This window comes from Diadema setosum, chromosome 11 (assembly GCF_964275005.1).
Source record: "Diadema setosum chromosome 11, eeDiaSeto1, whole genome shotgun sequence".
Classification (NCBI taxonomy): Eukaryota; Metazoa; Echinodermata; class Echinoidea; order Diadematoida; family Diadematidae; genus Diadema; species Diadema setosum.
In genome coordinates, this window is record NC_092695.1 from 23,255,583 (window position 1) to 23,274,174 (window position 18,592).

The following is an 18,592-nucleotide window of genomic DNA, read 5'->3' on the forward strand; positions in this document are numbered from 1 at the left end:
TATCCGATGTTCAGCGGAATAATTTCCTCGAAATGGCAATATATCGCAACCTTAGAAGTCGTTTCTGCCTGACGCGCGAGCAATTCGCTTTTTCTGTTTTGAGAACGACTGCTGCAGGGCTATTCGTGGCATCATTTCACTGGTGAAGGCGAACGAAAATCCGAATCTCTTTGCAAAATGTCAGTGGTTCCCCGGAGAACGTAGGGACCTGTGTTAAGAGGGGATATCGTTTTGTTTAGCTCTTTTTTATTTTTTGTTAGCCGTGGAAAAAAAAAAAGACGTGAAACAGTGCGCGAAGCCCATGTACCGAGAAAACAGTTCGGTAGGCGACAGGCGTTTTATCTCATGAGGACAGGTTCGCCCCCCCCCCCCTCCCTCCCCCACACCTTCTTTTTCTCCTCTTCTTTCCATCCAACCTCTTCATACCTTGCAGATACCTCCCCACGCTCGATACGTGATCTGATTACAGTCACACATTAACGCCACCACTGGAATCTCTTTCGAATGCATCAGTCCGATATTCCATATTTCAGCGATCTGTTACTGACTGCGGTTGTTTTGTGCAACACTTTTTCATCAATTCGCTTCTAGAACAAAGAGAACAAATCCAGCCAATCAACTGCAAAATAACTTCAAACTTCTGTGCCTCTTTGAAATCTGTATATAAGCTACAAGGGATGAGATAGATTTACATAATACTGAACCATGACAGCTTTTTTTTTAAAGTATATACATGGTGTTCTCTTGTCTGTCTTTGTTCTCGAAGAAACTAATGGCAAACCAAGTTTTGTTTAATTTGACTGTCTGTCTTTGTTCTCGAACAAACTAATAGCAAACCAAATTATGTTGCGCGTAATTGGAAATTTAATTGAACATGGCATTTTTTTCTGAGGAAAACCAGTGTAGGAACATCTGATGTCTTACTCTTCTGTCCCTTTATTACTTACTTTTTCTTTCTTCCTTTGGTGATTAGTTTACTGTCTGAATAATACAAATAGGAAAGGGAATCTCATGTCTTATACTCTTCTGTATCTTTATTACTTACTTTTTCTTTCTTCCTTTGGTAATTAGTTTACTGTCTGAGTAATACAAATAGGAAAGGGAATCTCATGTCTTTCTCTTCTGTATCTTTATTACTTACTTTTTCGTTCTTCCTTTGGTAATCAGTTTACTGTCTGAGTAATACAAATAGGAAAGGGATTATCTGTGGTGAACAGTAATTACGAGTATATGTACACAAATATGTACACGTGGGACAAAATACTCATCTACGCTTTCAAAATTCCATCCTATAGGTCGGTGAAATGAATAAGGTTACTCGTTTCCCATAGCGGTGGGGTTGAGAGTTTGTTTATTTCGTTTGGGAGGAACATATATGGAGAGGATGTTCTCTGTTGGATTCCTATTCCGTCCCGCCATTAATCTGCCCTCAGCGGCACCGGAAGTGATCATGATATTAAAGGGATGGTACAGTATTGGTGGAGATGAGAATTGTGCTTTTAACTTTTTGCAAGATACCAAGAAAACACTTATGATATAGTACAGAGCATACCATTTTAAGAGGAATACAAAGTTTATTTGATGAAAATCTGGTTTGGAATGACTGAAACATCCAAAAACAAAGTAAAACAAAGCAAACATGATAAAGTGTGGGTCCCACACTTTATCAGAATCGCTCTTTTTTTGGATATCTCAGCCATTTCAAAACCAATTTTCATCAAATAAACGTTGAATTCCACATAGAATTACACGCTCTTTCGTATTTCATAAGAGGTTTCTCATTATTTCACCAAAAAATGTTAGAAACCTGAAATTAGGTGTCAACCAAAACTATACGATCCCTTTAACTGCCAGTCGTTAAAAAAAAAGGATCAATAAGAAATAAGAATGAAATGATGTCGCAAATAACGAAGCCCTCTACCATGCTGCATAGTAATGACATCGATACCGTTGACTCTAATATAGCTGTTTCGTTTAGGGCTCATGTCGGTAGTATGTTCTCCGCTCTTGTCTATTTACATTCTTTATTCAAAGTGGGAGTTAGGTTTCCTCCCACAGCGTTCATGCGATACCTCTCTTAGAATGTATGTGGTTATGTTGTTATCTGTCTATTTATTTATTTATTCATTCGTTCATCTATTTATGCATTTATCTATCTATCTATCTATCTATCTATCTATCTATCTATCTATCTATTCATCTATCTATCTATCTATCGATTATATATCTACTTATCTATTTAAATCTCTGTGCCACTTCTGTTTTAATACCCTAAGAGGGTATAGTCGTGGATAGACTCATACGATAAGTGTGGCGAGTCGTGAAGAGACTGAAGAATTTCTCAAGCAGACAGTCTGGCGACAAGAGATTTAATAAAGGCAAAAGACATAAATTATTTTTTGCTGTCAGATTATCAACTGTATATCTGTAACCGCCCTCTGATAGATTTACAAAAAGGAATACTCTCAAAACTCTGTCAGATTGTGTGATACTGTGAAAGAGGAGCTATATATTTGCATTTTGCAGGCGCCACTTGGATGAATACTCTTTATCTATTTCTTTACATGGTAGCTTGTCGAATAGCTGTTATAAGGTGAAAACACAAGATGTTTTCATTTTAAAAGCGTCATTACTCATTCTTATGATATTTTACAAAGCTATGTGTATGAGTACTTAAGCTTTTGATTTCACGACAAGCATACAAATGTAACATAATCATGTTGAGGATGAAGACAACGTTATTAAAGACTTTGATCATGCTTAAACAGAAAGGAACTTTGATTGCATATACATTATACTTATACGAATGTTTGCACATTTTAAGTTGCACTTGTAATACTGGCTCCTTTCACCAAGTCCTTACACGGATCATGACAATCCTGAACTATTTTTCTGAGTGGTATTAGGTATATTCTCCTATTCTTACAGGTGTCATCGATATGCAGTCTCTAATATTTTGTGTTAATAGGGTAAAACGTACTCATTGTTGTTGTAGGGTTTTTTTGTTGTTGGTTTGTTTGAAGTGAAAGACATAGTATAGTATTCATAATCTCAAAAGACCGTATTGATACAAGCGACTAAATACAGCGTTTCTAAAAGCCCCCATGTATTCACATCACATCAAATCAAATGCATTACCGCAAGACACACGAAAATGAATGTAGAGCTAATGTTACTTGTTGGTTTTCTCCCGTATGAGCTTCAGCTGATGTCAGTAGTAATAGTAATGGTGGTGGTATATGTGGCGCAGATGCTTCCTTTGCCGTCGGGAAACCCGAGTATCGCTGTACATGAATGATAACAACAGCGAAATCCATACTTCCCTTGATCGGTGTGAAAACTCATTCCGCGCTTGAGATTTCATGTGGTTTTGTGGGGGAGAACAAAAGTGCACGACTCGTTGCTTGCGCCCACCCTGTTCACGATGGGGCATCTCACTTTAAATGATGTATTATCCATTATTACGCTGGTGGTCGTTCTCATGCACTGCACATTGCCCCACTTGTACCATCAGACAAAAGAAAAGGGGGAGAATAGATGGGGAAAGAAATTGCTCCAACTTGACAAATTGCGCGCTCATGTATGGACTGTTCATTCAAATGACTATTGGTTTATGTTGCATAATGTTTACCATGGAGTACAGAAGAGGAAAGAAAGGATGGGACAAATGAATGCGTGTGCGTCACGGAATTATAAAGTTATCGCAAAATTGACGAGAATCAGTTAGAAATGCTAGACAGCATTTATCTCGACATCTATCAAGCTAAGGGCATAGCGTCGGTAAAATGCATAGATAGTGGGTCAATTTAGATAACGTTCAATTGTGGACATAGCCTCGGGTAACACCTATCTCCTCCCTCAAACTTGACATATATGGCTTTCTACACTCCTTCTTACTCAATCTTCCCTTGCTAGTTTCCTCATGTTTAATCCGTCTTACCGTCTCATTCTTCTAGAGCAACTTGAGATGGACGGAATAATGGTCTTAAACAATGCTCATATATGGTTACAGCTCGTTATTCCGAAGTTTCGTTATTCCGAAGGTTCTTTAGTCCGAAGGTTCGTTATTCCGAAGGTTAGTTATTCCGAAGATTCGTTATTCCGAAGGTTCGTTAATCCGAAAATGTGATAAAGTTTATTCCGAAGGTTCGTTAATCCGAAAATGAAATAAGGCTCGTTATTCCAAAGGTTCGTTAATCCGAAAATGATACAAAGCTTGTTATTCCGAAGGTTCGTTACGGACCCTATTGCATTTCGGATCAACGAACCTTCGGAACAACGAACCCTATTTCATTTTCGGATTAACGGACCTTCGGAATAACGAACCTTATTTCATTTTTGGATAAACGAGCCTTCGGAATAGCGAACCCTATTTCATTTTCGGATTAACGGGCCTTCGGAATAACGAACTCTATTTCATTTTCGGATAAACGAGCCTTCGGAATAGAGAACCCTATTTCATTTTCGGATTAACGAACCTTCGGAATAACGAACCTTTGGAATAACGCCACAAATGTTCGGATTAACGAACCCTTTTTCATTTTCGGATTAACGAACCTCTAGGTACATTGTATAGGAAATTTGTGTGTTTCGGATTAACGAACCTTAGGAATAACGAACCTTCGGAATAACGAACCTTCGGAATAACGAACAGCACCCTCGTATATAGTGATTACACCGTGCCCAGCGCCATGGTCCGTGCTCATGGCCTTGCAAAATTATTGTGTGTATATGAATGTTTTTTTTTATCCTTTCTTGTTAAAAAATAGCAAAAGAAGTAAAGTGTTAAATCGACCATGTTGTTATCATTGTGGGTGAATGTTTATGTTTTATCAAAAAAAAATGTTTAATGTAGGAAGACTGTATTGTAAGTTTCTATGCTGACCATATACACTGACAAGAATCATATCTGTTATTGTGTTTGTGTATGTATGTGAATGTGTGTGCATGCATGTGAATCTTTTATTAAAGTATGTGAAACTCGATGAAAATAGATTTGTTCATTGTTGATGCAATACTATACAATTAATGTTTACTATAGGTATGCTTTTTTTTTTTAAACAGATGATATGCAAAATATATTTATTGAATTTTTATATCGCATTGAATTAATCATAGGGAAATGTGGAGTATTTGTTATTGTTAAAATGTTTATATAATGTCTGTTGTTTGATGTCATTTATACGTTTCTCATGTGATGCATTATAATTTAGCCTCCGGGCTACTACTTTGCATGTTTGTATCAATAAACCATTATCAATCAATCAATCAATCAATACAAGGCTCATAGCGCTGAACAAAAAAGATTACAGAAATAGACAAATGATAGACACAATGCAGACTAGTAATAAGTGTAAACAGTTTTGATCAAGCTTTAATCTATCATTTGAACATCAAACAGAAGGATCACGAAGTCAAAAATGATACCTGGACAGGGCTATAGAGAGTATATTTAAAATGTTTCCGAACCTTTTTAGAGAAGCTTATCTATGATAAATAGATTGTCTAATGATCAAGGGGAGATTATTCCACGGCTTTGATGCATCAATATTGTGAAGGTTGATCTCCAGCTAGATTTCGGGTTATTAAATAGGTTGCTGAGATCACAGTTGTGATATGAAGATCTAAGATTTATACCAGGGGTGTTTACAGGTCAGCATTCACGTAGTACTAGTATGTAGCATGGAGCCTGGTTTGCGGAGTGATCAATGTAATAGACCTATAAAGAAATCATTTAAAGATACGTTGTTTAATAGCTAGCCACTGAAGAGAATGAAAAGGAGGCTGAGATTGATGACTTTTCCCCAACAACATTAATGCAGTTTAGAGTCTTATCCTAATGATTTTTCTCTGTCCACATTGTTTGTTTGTTTGTTTGTTTTTTTCAGAGTTCCAACAAGCTCGCTCGCTCCGTCAGCTCACCATCGTCGTCGCGGGCGGGCCGGGCCGGCGGTGCGGCCAACTCAGCAATCACCAACGCCACCCTGCTCGACGCCCTTTCGCTGTCCACGGCCGCCGTCGAGGAGTGCCGACAGATGCGGCGAAAGAGCCTAGCGCCCCTCGAGCCCCAAGTCCCGCGTCTTGTGTCCTCCTGCTTTAGACACGTGGAAATGTATGGCATGCGCGTCCTTGGTATCTTCCGGGTGGGCGGGTCAAAGAAGAGAATTCGGCAGGTGAGGGCGCTACGCTTTTTGTGTCTATTTCCATTTCTATTTGTAGTATTACAATACTGGTTTTCACTTTATTTCAGGGAAGTGTGCATGGACCAATTTCAAAGTCCTTCATTGTATCGGTTACTTGCGTCAGAATGCATTGGAAAAAAAAAACCACGAAAACAATAGAACAAGAAATTAATTATGATAGTTTTTTTTTTTGTTTTGTTTTGGTTTTTTTTGTTTTTGCAAGAAGCCTCATTGTTACTTTAAATGGTTCTTGCGCGATTAATCCGAGATTTTTGCCGCACTACTTCAGCCCTGGCAACAATACTTAATGAATAACTTTCAAAGACCATGAGCTATTTCATATAGCATCAGTCACACTTCTTACCTTGGCCTAACGAAAAATAACAAAGAGATGCCGCATCCAAATGGATGAACGACAAATCGGCGATTGCATGGACTCCAAAGATCTTCCGCAGCTTGACCCCCCCCCCCAAAAAAAAAAAACAACAACCCAACAACAACAAACAAACTACCAAACACACAGAGAAAGAACGACGAAACCAGTGCAATTGGCTTAATGTTTGATTTGGTGTCTTTAACGTATCCGAACAATTACCTTATGAGCACTTACCTCCCTTACAAACTACTTCACTCTCAGTAATCCCCTTGGTAGACTGTGCCGAAGGAAAATTCCGTATAAAATGGATAGTTAACTTCTGAAAGCAAGAGGTTATAGTTCTAATGGGGGTCACTGTCTGCGAGAAGATACTCGACAAAGGAAGTTGCCGTCGAAATTTGTGCAAATGTCCCTTGATTGCGAGCTACACTATATTTCTTTGTGAAGTTCTTCTCTTACTTTTGCGCAGAAGTAATCTTACTTCCATCCTTCTGTGAAACAAGTGAAGTTTCGTCACACTACATCATCCATCTCTCTTCCAATTGCCCTTATTCTCCTTTTTCTCTCTTTTTTTTTTTCTCCCTCCCCTCTCTGGCTCGCTCCCCCCCCCCCTCTTGATCGCTCCAAACTTGGTAATTCCAAACTTTGTCATCCAAACTGTGACCGAGAATGCATTGGAAGACACTTATAATGCCGTCTTATCCTAAGGCAAGCGATGGAAGCCAATTACTCCATTATATACGTGTGCGTATAGGAATGCATCATTTCTCCCGAAATCATTTCGCTGTGTAGGATTTGCTCATATATGGTTCCTCTTTACTTTTTCAATTTCCATCTCTAATGGATGAAGTAAATGGGGATTCGCAGTAGATAGACGTGACTGAGAATTAGAAGGGGGAAAAAAGGAACGACATTGTCCAAGAAATCTCTTTCCCTGCATATCGGCACTATTAATCTGCAGTAAGTTTTTTCACTTTGGGCTTCAAATTAAAAGTTAAGCTGACAGTCTACCCCGATTACCGCCAATTCGATAGGGCGGTGCTTTTAAGAGGATCCGTTCTCCTTTTTTTCATTCTTTCACAGGGCTTGTAATTTTCCCAACAGCACGTCCCCATAAAATACCCCAGGCGATCGGATTGCGTGACGCACGTCTCACTCTCGTTAACCCCTCAAATGCAAGTCCAAAGTCTCTGTCCAAGCCGAGTGTTTATGTATGCGTGTGTGTGCGTGTGTCTGTGTGTCTGTGTGTGAGTGTATATGTGTGTGTGTTTGTGTGTGTGTGCGTGTATGTGTGTGCGAGTGTGTGTGTGTGAGGGTGTGTGTACGTGTGTGTGTGCGTGTGTGTGTGTGTGTGTGTGTGTGTGTGTATGTGTGTGTATTGCCATCTAATCAAGATGCCGAGATTGATGATGGCGCATCTCTTCAATGGTGACGAAAGAGAGATAAATGGACCGAAAAGAAATATGGCGCGTTCTGGTGGTTTAACGCGCGGCGAAAGTCATTGACCTGGTTGGTATAGAGCCATAGGAGGAGGGCGGCGTTCGTTATTATGGAGGCGTACCTCGGACCCGCGGAAAGAAAAATCATCTGGAAAGAAAAAGTGGAAAGATGATTGAAGAGGCTTGAAGGTTTTAGGTGCTTATAGGCTGAAGCAGCCGTAGAAAGCGATATCATACATTCTCAAGTTCATCTCGCCATCTGACGCGATCTCACTTACAAGTCCTGTCCATACCAGAGACCTATCACGTCACCCGTAGAGTATTCCTAAATGTGTGGGTGTCGACCATATGGTTTTCAATGTCAAATCCTGACAAGGTCATAAGAATACTGACATTGGCGGTAGCTGTGTTTCTATCTACATAGTAGTTTCCTTCTACACATAAGCCTCGTCGTTGCTATGAAAGTGGGCCCATTGCAGGGTCATGGATTAAAATATCTCCCGTTTAAAAGTCCGGAGCCTTTTCCACGATACCATAGTGCTACCTCGGTCGTCCTGTCGGGGTTTGTGACTGTTTGTTTGTTTGTTTGTTTGTTTGTTTGTTGTTTGTTTGTCTGTTTGTTTGTTTGTTTGTCACCTTTCCTCATCCTCTCCGATACCAGTGTCTCAAGATGTTCTTTGTTTGAATGTGGTGTGAAATCTCTTTGGTGTTTGTTTGTTTGTCTATTCGTCGAGTCGTTGCTTGTCATTTTTGTTATTGTCTTGTAGAAATAAAGATAGACTCTTAGACATGTTGGCACACTTGTTTCTAGATACAGGTTGAAGCGGAATAATGTTGGCCTATATTTCGCCGAATACGTCTTGTGCGTCATCAGGATGTTCGTTTACATATTCATTGAAAAACGCATTTGCTAACTCCCCGCCGTCTTGCAATCTTTCCTGCCTACAGAAGTTGCCGCCAGAACTATATATCAACAGTGGAATACATGAATAAATGCATCATTTATCCGCGGGGCTTAAGGATTATTCCTGGAAGAGGTGTTCCTTGAATCTACGAATGAAATTATGAAGGAGAGAATAAAGAACGGAGAGACGGCCAGACAGGCTGAGATATAGACAGACGAAAAGATAAAGACAGACAGACAGATAGATAGATAGATAGATAGATAGATAGATAGATAGATAGATAGATAGATAGATAGATAGGTATACAGATATATGACTGGATGGATACACAGATAGACAGATACATATAAAGACAACTTATAGTTAGATAACTCTATAAAACGGATTGAAGCCATCTATTGGGATTATGATATCTAAGATGAGGTACAAATGAAAAATGTACATTCAGCCTAGTTCGGGCTCACTTACTCTTGATTTAGGATGGCGAAAACCGTCGGGACCGACATTTATGACGTCATGGGAAAGCTAGGAATCGAGATCAAGTTGACATTCCTGGCGTGTTTAAGTGGAGCGCGAACTGGATGGTTTATGACGGACGCCGTGCAGTTTGCTAGGTGGTCACACCGCCGAGACTGCAACCCCGGCCCCTGTCAGAAACGTTGAACTTGGACGTTATCATTCCTAGTTTCCGGCCCTGGTTTCCCAGAGCGAGTTCATTATTTCCTTCCTTGCCCTCCCTCTCCAATACCGTCCTCTCTTCGTTTGTTTGTTTGTTTGTTTGTTTGTTTGTTTGTTTGTTTGTTTGCTTGCTTGCTTGCTTGTTTGTTTTTCTCGCCGCCTTTCTCTCTCTCTCTCACACACATGATATAATCATATATACACACGCGTTCACTGTTTTTAACTATTTTTTCATGATGTAGCTTTTATATCTTATTAAGACTTTTTGTATGAATTTATCCCTGTGCTATGTTCCCTTTCATGATCAGTAGTGACATTTTTGCCGTTGGTCTGTCGTCTGCCAGGAATCATGGTAGCATGATTTGAACTAAGCTAAAAGCAGCGTAATGACCACGCTTGTGGTAGATTTTATCGTCGTCTTTAACTCATGGTTGTGGAAGATGTAAGACCATCCTGATGAAGCGAAACAGAATTATCTCAGGGTAACGAAGGATGTATTGTAGCTATTCAAAGAAATCTTCAGGGCCGCCTTCTTTCTGCACGGTGATTTTAAAAGCTTCCATCCAAGTTACCCTGCTCCGATACAAAATGCGCAAGATACACTGATCTCTATGAAGGTTACATAGAGATCAGCGGGGAGAAAAGAAAGATATCTTGGATAGTCCGGGGCGTGTCAAGGAGGGCGCTACTCTATATAAACGGTAAACCGTCTTGTTTTTCTAACGTATCATTGATGGTGAAATTGTAAAAGGCATACTAGTGGTGCCTTCAAAGGTTTTATAAACAAACAAACAAACAAACAGGAAAGGACCTTGTATCCACTTAAGGCCTCATTCATCATCAGTGTCTGGCTGTTTAATGTAGTACTATGAAGAAACACAAAACTTATAGAAAGGCAGCTGCTTGGAGGAAACGTCTATTCGTATTACCAAAGAAGAGGACGTTTCATTTCAGAGGAACGTAGAAAGCCCACAATAATCATCGAGACGCGCAGGCTCGAATGAACACAATGAGCAGTTGCAAAACGTCGCACGGGTGTTGGTAAAAAGATAACAAGCTCCCAAATCTATGCCAATCGAAATGGGATTCAGTAAAGCATGTAAAACCATCTTGGACGCAAATGGAAGTTCGACTAGTTTTGTTTTGTTTGTTTGTTTGTTTGTTTTATACACGACCTTTTAAATGCAGAATAGTCAGATTAGAGGGCAGCCAATACAAGCGCGTGTGTAGGCCCTATATGCAATGATCAGTATGAAATGAAAAAAGAAAGAAAGAATATGATTGGTGAGATGGAGGGGCTGTGATTATGATGATGATGAATCATGAGGAGGATGAGGATGAGGTTGGAGTTGATGTTGAGGAGGAGGAAGATGAAGATGATCATGATGATGATGATGATGGTGCTGATGATGATAGTGTGTCTGTGTTTGTGTCTGTGTCTGTGTCCGTATGTGTGTGAAGTGAGCAACCCTTAGCAGCAGGAACTAGAGCGTGTGAAAGGAGAAAATGTGAAAAAAAGGAGCTAAATGCGAAGTCGTAATCAGAGAGGAATAGATACTTAAAATGTCAAATTGCATGCGACAGTGATAGACCAGAAAGAGGCGGCTTGGATGCTCAAAAAGGTAACCAAGCGAATAACAGAACGCCAGTCATTTACACAACATACACATAGTCTTTTACATACGCATGTGCATTTTCCCACATCTTCATATCTTTTTTACACTTACGAAGACATACCACCTTTGCAACAGAAATTAATAGCCATAAGCAATTCACTCCTTGAAAATAGGAAAAATGTTAAAAAGGAGAGGAAAACAGGATGAAATCATTCGGAAAGTGGGGGGGGGGGGGCTGGGACGAAGAAAAATCTAGGAGACGTCTATTTCTCCGCTCGTGATATTGGATTCCATTTCCTGATTCCATTACGATCAGGATGCACAGCCACAACCTCAAACGAAAAGGCTGATTTGTCATCCAGGTCAGCCTATTGTGTTGCCATGGTGACAAAATATGCATATAACTTTCATCTCGCATTCTATGTAGTGAAGGGTCTCGTGTGGTGGAGGAGAAACTGCGTATGACACGCACAGATTGGATTCGTATTTGTTAATAATGAGTCCGGCAGTGACTTGATTGTCATCTTTTTTTTTTTTATCGTTGCTTCTTCGGCTTCTTCTTGTTGTAAAAAAGCATACAAGCAAACAAAAAAAGAGATTATTAATTCATTAAAATATGCAAGATTGTAGAACATTCAGCTTTATTTCTTCTGTGTGTGTATGAATGAGCAAAATATCGCGCCCAATTCGAAGTAGGCTGGGTTATTTTTATCTTTATTGTACCAGACCTAGCCTACTGACTCGATTGTTAAACAACAACAACAACAAAATGATATATTGTTTAATAAAGACTGTTTTTTTTTACATGGGTCTCCCTTTTTCTTTTTGTTTTCTTTCTTTTTTTTAACTTTACTATTGCCATAACATTTTCAAATGTCAAAAATTGCGTATTCTCCTGAGGTATTATGATTTGATTGCTGCCCTAGATTCCCATTCCCCTTTTAAGTTACCATGGTAACGGATGTGCATTTCGTGCGGACTAACCAACAACCATCTATAGGCCTCGGCGTGTGTTTTTGCATGCACACTTGCTCCGTATGAAAAAAAAAAATGACTATTAAATAGAATGTACATGTAATTACATTTCAAGTAATATGCCATGTGTAAACCTTGCAATGAAATCACCATAACCTTGGGGGTATTGTTGTTTTTTATCCTGTTCATAACAAGATTACAACAACATTTCCCTGGCTCCCTGTGTCCGATTGATTCTCTAATTTCGTTTGAATTACAATTCTTTGAATTGTTATCATGAACTGTTACAGCAAAAGGTATTCTTGTCATTACCCTCTCTATCCACCTTTATATTACATAGACAGATAGAGAGATAGATAGATAGATAGATAGATAGATAGATAGATAGATAGATAGATAGATAGACAGGTAGATAGATATATAGATAGATAGATAGATAGATAGATAGATAGATAGATAGATAGATAGATAGATATGAAGGTATATATATATATATATATATGAATTATATTTCTATGTGCGTTTGTTTGTCAACGGTTGCGCGTGATTGTTTGTGAAAGTCTTCGGGGCAGAGAGGCAATTTGCGGACGTAAAACTACCCGTAATTACAGTTTCAAGTACCAATATTCCCACATGGACACATTTTTATTTTTCATCTTGTTTACACAGAAAAAAAAAAGGTGTTAACTTTGGTCTGACTGCAGTCATGTAACAGAAATATGCTGGATTCGTTGGGGTTATGGAAAGGAACCGTTGGCTGTTCTAGAAATAGATTTACCGATTTTCTTATTCCACATCATGCCTTACGGGCTCGTGTCCTGTCGTGAAAATAGCGGGACAGTTTCATCCTTCAAACTCATATTATCTGGGGAACTTATTTTATCCCTAGATGGTAAACGTCAAGAAATTGGCCTTTTTCTATGACAGTGATGTGATCGCATGGTATAATGAGGACGATGCAATGAGAAAATAACGTCTCTTGCGATTGAAATTGAACATAGCACCTAGTTACAATGTCCTGCTAGAGTAAGCAGCTGTTGAAAATCCCGCTGTCGAGACACGAAAATTTTGTGTCTTGGTCATCTCCACCACGTAGCTTCTGACAAAGTCAGGCGTTGCAAATACTTACAGACCGAAAACATTTTTTGTTGTTGTTGCTAGCCTGGTTTCTCTAGAACTTTAACTTGTCTTTATGTGCTGTCATGACGGCGGCAAGTTTAAAAGGCTTGTCTTCCAAACTTTTCAGACTGAACACATGCCTCCCGGGGACGACATCAGTCATGAGTTCCACCACCCGGAACGCGTGACCGGGCCACTTGCCGCCGACTAGCACGGCGTGGTCGAATTCCTGGTCGAGCCAGGCAAGCGCCTGTCCGCAATAGTCGCAGGCCATGGCGGCCAGCGCGATGACGCTGCTCCTGTTCTCCGACGCCGGTGCGATATCGAGGACGACCTCGAGAATCTGCTGCGAGCCGGTGCTGGTGAACCAGTTCTCGCGATCGGAGATGCTCTCCTCCCAGCCGTCGTTCCTGAGCAGGGAGAGGGCGTGATGCGGCACAAATTGTGGCTGCGACAGCGGCAAGCACACAGAGTTGTAAATCCAGCGTGCCGGAAAGCGCGATTTCATTGTCAACGTTCTGTTTTTGAATTGTACCAACTTCGTAGTATAGTTTACGACACGTGTTTCCCTCAAGCTTTTGTTCACGCCACTTTCCCCCGTCGACGCATGAGAAGCATTTGTCTTGGAATTTGAATTCAAGTCACCGTTACTGCTGCCGTTGACCACGCTACTACTGTTAGACCGCTTGATTTGTTCGCCTTTGCCCATATTTGCGTCGATACTCAATTGCGCTGCTGATTGGCCTTTCGGATTGACTTTGAGCTTGGAGTTGGCTACGAAGTCGTCGTGCAGGAAGATGAGTCTATGCAGGTACTCTTCGTTGGTCCGTGTCAGGTTCATATGATGCACGGCCACAGACTTGAGGACGCGCTTCAGGAAGTTGATGGTGAAGAAGGCGGCCTGCTCGTGGGCTCGCTCGCTGAGAAGGTTCCCGGAGTGGATGAGCTCAGCCGGAGTGAACCCAAGCTGCCAGAGACTTTGGCAGACAGCAGCGCACCAGCTCACCGAGGTGATGTTGTAGTGGCGGCAGAGATGGCGGCCAGCGTAGTACTCAGAGTTGACGCAGTCACGGTTCCGGATGTTCTCAGCCGACAGGAAGTTGACGTACATGAGGAAGGGTTTGGACGGCAGCGACTTCAGCCATCGCGTGAGGAGCTCCTGAGGTTGGGCGGCATGGTCATACCGCTGCTTGTCGATGGTCGATTGCATGTTGAAGTCTTCCGTGGCGAGCTCCCAAACGATGATGTCCATATCGTCGACGTCGAGATGCGGCTCCGCGCACCAGGCGAAGTAGTCGCTGCTAGCGAAGGGCAAGGCGGCGTTGTGGAGAGTCACCGTAGTCTGCAGGATCGTCTCAAACCAAGTCTTGACGTGATCGATGTGCAAGCACGCCCTCTCGGGACAGATAGTCTGACTCGAAATGCCACCAGCGAGCAGTCCGATCTTGATGCTTCGATTTGTCTCCAGGACATCGATGTAGATGTCTTTCAGTCTGTCGACGTCCCCTTCCCACGCGATGGACTTGAAAGTCAGCATTTCCTGCGAGATGCCCAACTGCTTGACCCTCTTGGAGAAGAGAAACTGGTAGTCCTGCAGCCGTGATAATGTATGCCGCATCTTCTCATACGCTGGTAGAGCCAGATGGAGATTCTCAACTTTCTCCCAAACAAAGGCTGGTCTAGCGCCCTCTTTCGGTCGCTCCTTGGCCTCGTGATTCCTCGTCCCTGTCCATTCATCTAGGTAGTTGGAGTCTAGGAGGCGGAGATTTCTGAAGTTGGCGGTGAAGTCTTCGGAGTATGCCTTCAGAGAGTCCAGAGTGATCCACTTGAAGTTGAGATAGAGGACGAAGCCGTTGATGGCGACGAGCAGGAATATGAACCGACGTCGTGTGGTTGATCGTCCAACCCTCATTCTGTGCTTGTCTGTGCAGGCCTGGAATAGCAAAAATAAAGGTGTATCATCAATAAAAACATATCATTAAACCTCTCCTAGTTTTCTGTTAATCATTTTTAACGAGAGTAGAATCTACTTTAAAATCATTTCCACGTTCAGTGTTACAATTTAAGAAGCTTGTGAATTTTACATGAAAAGTAGCCAAGAAGAATAATTCATGCTTGTAAAACAATAGTGTCGGAAAAATGTTTAACAGTGCTAATGCTACACTCTTTCTTCCTGTGCCTCAAGAGGATATTGGATTCCGAATATTTTTACGGTCCCCAGTTGGCAGTGTTCGCTCAGCATTATGTATAGGAGCCAGCATATCGTATTTTTATCTCCCAGAACTGTTAACACCGTACTTTTTCTCGGTCTTCCGAATAGATTTAGCAAGACTTACCATGACAATTTGTCTGCCACATGCCTAGTTAGTATGATGTTTTGTGTATTTGTTTGTTTCTATTTATTTTGGGGGTCCGGCGTTTGTTTACGTAATTTTGTTTCTGTGTTTGTGTGTTACTGGCTATCTAACTCCTGCTTATTGTTGGCAGAGGTTGACAAATGAATGTAATGATCTCCTCATTAATCCAGATTGCGCCAAACAACAGCTCAAGGAACAGGCAAGTTGTTCACCGGTAAACATAATCGAGTCTATTCATTGTATCGTGGGGGATAAATTTGGAGTTTGAATTCAGACTAAGTTGAATTAATGTGTTATCCGCACCTAATTCCTCTCAAGATTTCACCTCCATTTCAACCTACACACTTCTGCTTTTCACTCGGCGAATGCAAACAAGCCACTCGTCGTAACCTTACACTCCCGTCTCCACAACATCACACCTTCTCCATGGCATGTTAAGTATCACCCGAGCACTCTTGAGTGAAATGGCTCCCATTCTGTTTCTCTTTTTACTAATCCCTGATAGGGGTTGCAAGGGACCCTCGTAGATTTGGCCAACAAGATCCAAATTACCGTTTTTAACCCGCTTATCTCTCTAGAAGGCGACTGTTGCTATTCAGGAATACGTTACGAGCGTAAGTTTGGACACTATTATAGCCGACGATTTCTTTCGCGTCAGTATCCATTTAGTTCTCTGATGGCGTCATTAGTGAATTGCCAAGAAGCGTTCATTTATAGCAGCGCATTTTTTGACTGGCCAGAGCGTTTGTTGAATCTCGTTTGTGTGTGTGTGTGTGTGTGTGTGTGTGTGCGTGAAGACCATTAAAGGCTTAATATATCAAGGGCTTTTGCCAGCTTTGTGAAGTTTTTTCTTCGCCGGTTGATCTTCCTGGAAATAAGACCATAATCATTTTCTCTGCAAAGCAGGCGATTTAAAGGCACAAGAGATTTTGCCAGTTTTGACTCGGCAGCATTTGTCACTGTCACAGAAGTACTGGCGTCACGTATCCTCAAAGTATGATAGATAAGACGTATGATTAATCGATCGCTGCAGGCTCTGACACGGGTTAGTATTGTGCACACCTACAAGGCTCATTGCACTGGAAAAGATCTACAAGCTACGTGATCACACAGCTACACGACATTCACTTCTGTAACGTCACAAAATGCTCAATTTCACGTGGTAAACGAGATACTGCTATGGACTCCGTGGATAAGAGATTGTTGGTTCAGTTTAAAAGTCCTGCCCCGGCGTAGACATCCTTGAACGATGGTTTTCCTACCAAAGAAGTTCCTCTAGACCTTGGTGTACAAGTTTTAATGCATACCTAGATATGCTGTGAGATGAGTGTGGCAGAGCCTTAGGGAGAGGAAATCCTCAGCATATCATAGGACCTTGTAATCATGGCAAATGATGAGTACTCTGTTGAGGTGCGATGGTGGATGAGAGAGAGAGACACACACAGAAAACAGAAATGATTTGAAGAACATTTTCCTTTTGCTGTTTGTCCGGACGCAAGACCGTAGAAGAGGTGCCGTAGAAAAGTGTGCCATCTCAAGAGAGATGTCTCAAAGATTACTTCTGTGGCAAGATACCATATCCATGAATGTACCCCGAGGACCTTAGTAGAAATGATTCTGTTGACCCCCTTCTCCGTGTAACGCAATACACCTCCGAGGTTTAAAGTCGTGATTTTTAAGGTTATCATCCCGGGTATAAGTGTAGGCTAAGCACATCTCATTGTCTCGAGTCTTTGAAACAATATCCAAAGCTCGTACCTCTGTGCCCCGATGCATCGTTATCCGCATGTGGGTTTATCCCTTTGCTTGTCATGAAGAAAAAGGACCATGATGAAAATAATGAATAACTAATGTTCAAACTTAACGAGAAAGTAACTTGCTACACGGTGGAGTGATCCGTTTGTTATTGCAAGGTGAGCAATAAACATTCAGGAGACAATCTGCTTGTTTTGAAGAGCTTCCGTCTTGTTTCTTATTGTGTGGTGTATATTGCATGACCATTGTATTCCCTTGTTGTACCCCGCTGTAACGCGAAAACCCCCGAGACACGGGGGCATATAGCACAAGAGAGCTCAAGCTCCACCTGTACAACGTTATAGTTCCGAGTTCGTGTATTTGCTCTTTATTATATGCATATCATCATGCCTGAGCTTACCTTGTGTGTGTTTGTGTGTGTGTGTGTGAGTGTGTGTTTTGAGAATAAATTACATTAAAGGAGAATTCCAGTGCAGTTGAAAGTTAGTCTGAAAAGAAGGAATACAATTTTCTTAGCACAACAACAACAACAACAAAATCAAAATCGGATGACAAATAAGGAAGTTATGACATTTTGATGGTTTGCTAAATTTTCAGGGGGCAGTTCTTGAACAGTCAATATGAATATGCAAATAGTGAAGTGATGCTGCCATCCCCTCACAACTTGCCAAATAGTTTATACAGTAACATTTGAAATGTCTAGTATTCATTCAAACTTAATTACGCCCCAGTCTCAAGTCCTGATACATCGAACTGATGAGCATTCTGAATTTATTCAACTTGCAGGAATAACATCACATTTTACATCTTGATAACAGTAGTATTGAATTTTCGTCAATCAGCGGGAAATTGTGAGGTGATGACATCGTCAGCTCACTCATTCGCATATTCATATCACCTGTACGAAATCTGTTCTGCAGCAATTAGCAAAACTTCATAATTTCATAACTTCCCTAATTTTTATCCGATTTTCATCAAATTTTCACCGTTACTGGTAAGAATTTACTCCTTCTTATCATACTATTAGACTTTAATGAGACTGGACTGAAATTCCTCTTTAACTTAAGTTCGGAAAATGGGACATGTCTCTGATGTGCTGCGTTCTTCTTCTCTTCCCAGGCAAGGGAATCCCGAGGGAGGGACGCCATTAAAAAGGAATTAAAAAGTAACGGTATCAGCTCATGAAACTT

The 18,592-nt window shown here is 41.0% G+C and overlaps 2 protein-coding genes across 2 annotated transcripts in view; one reads left to right on the top strand and one right to left on the bottom strand.

The window, feature by feature from the left end:
- The window catches only part of LOC140235099 (uncharacterized), a 131,600-nt gene that overhangs the window by 100,065 nt on the left and 12,943 nt on the right, over positions 1-18,592 (top strand). The window contains exon 5 of the mRNA XM_072315134.1: positions 5,889-6,173. Coding sequence (XP_072171235.1) covers positions 5,889-6,173 — 285 coding nt within the window. The remainder of the gene's footprint in view (positions 1-5,888; positions 6,174-18,592) is intronic.
- Positions 13,343-15,202, bottom strand: LOC140234881 (uncharacterized). The gene has a single exon (XM_072314926.1). The coding sequence runs from the start codon at positions 15,200-15,202 to the stop codon at positions 13,343-13,345; it is 1,860 nt and encodes a 619-aa protein (XP_072171027.1).

Coding starts and splice junctions, on each gene's coding strand:
- LOC140234881 (XM_072314926.1), bottom strand. CDS start 15,202: ATGAGGGTTGGACGATCAACCACACGACGTCGGTTCATATTCCTGCTC.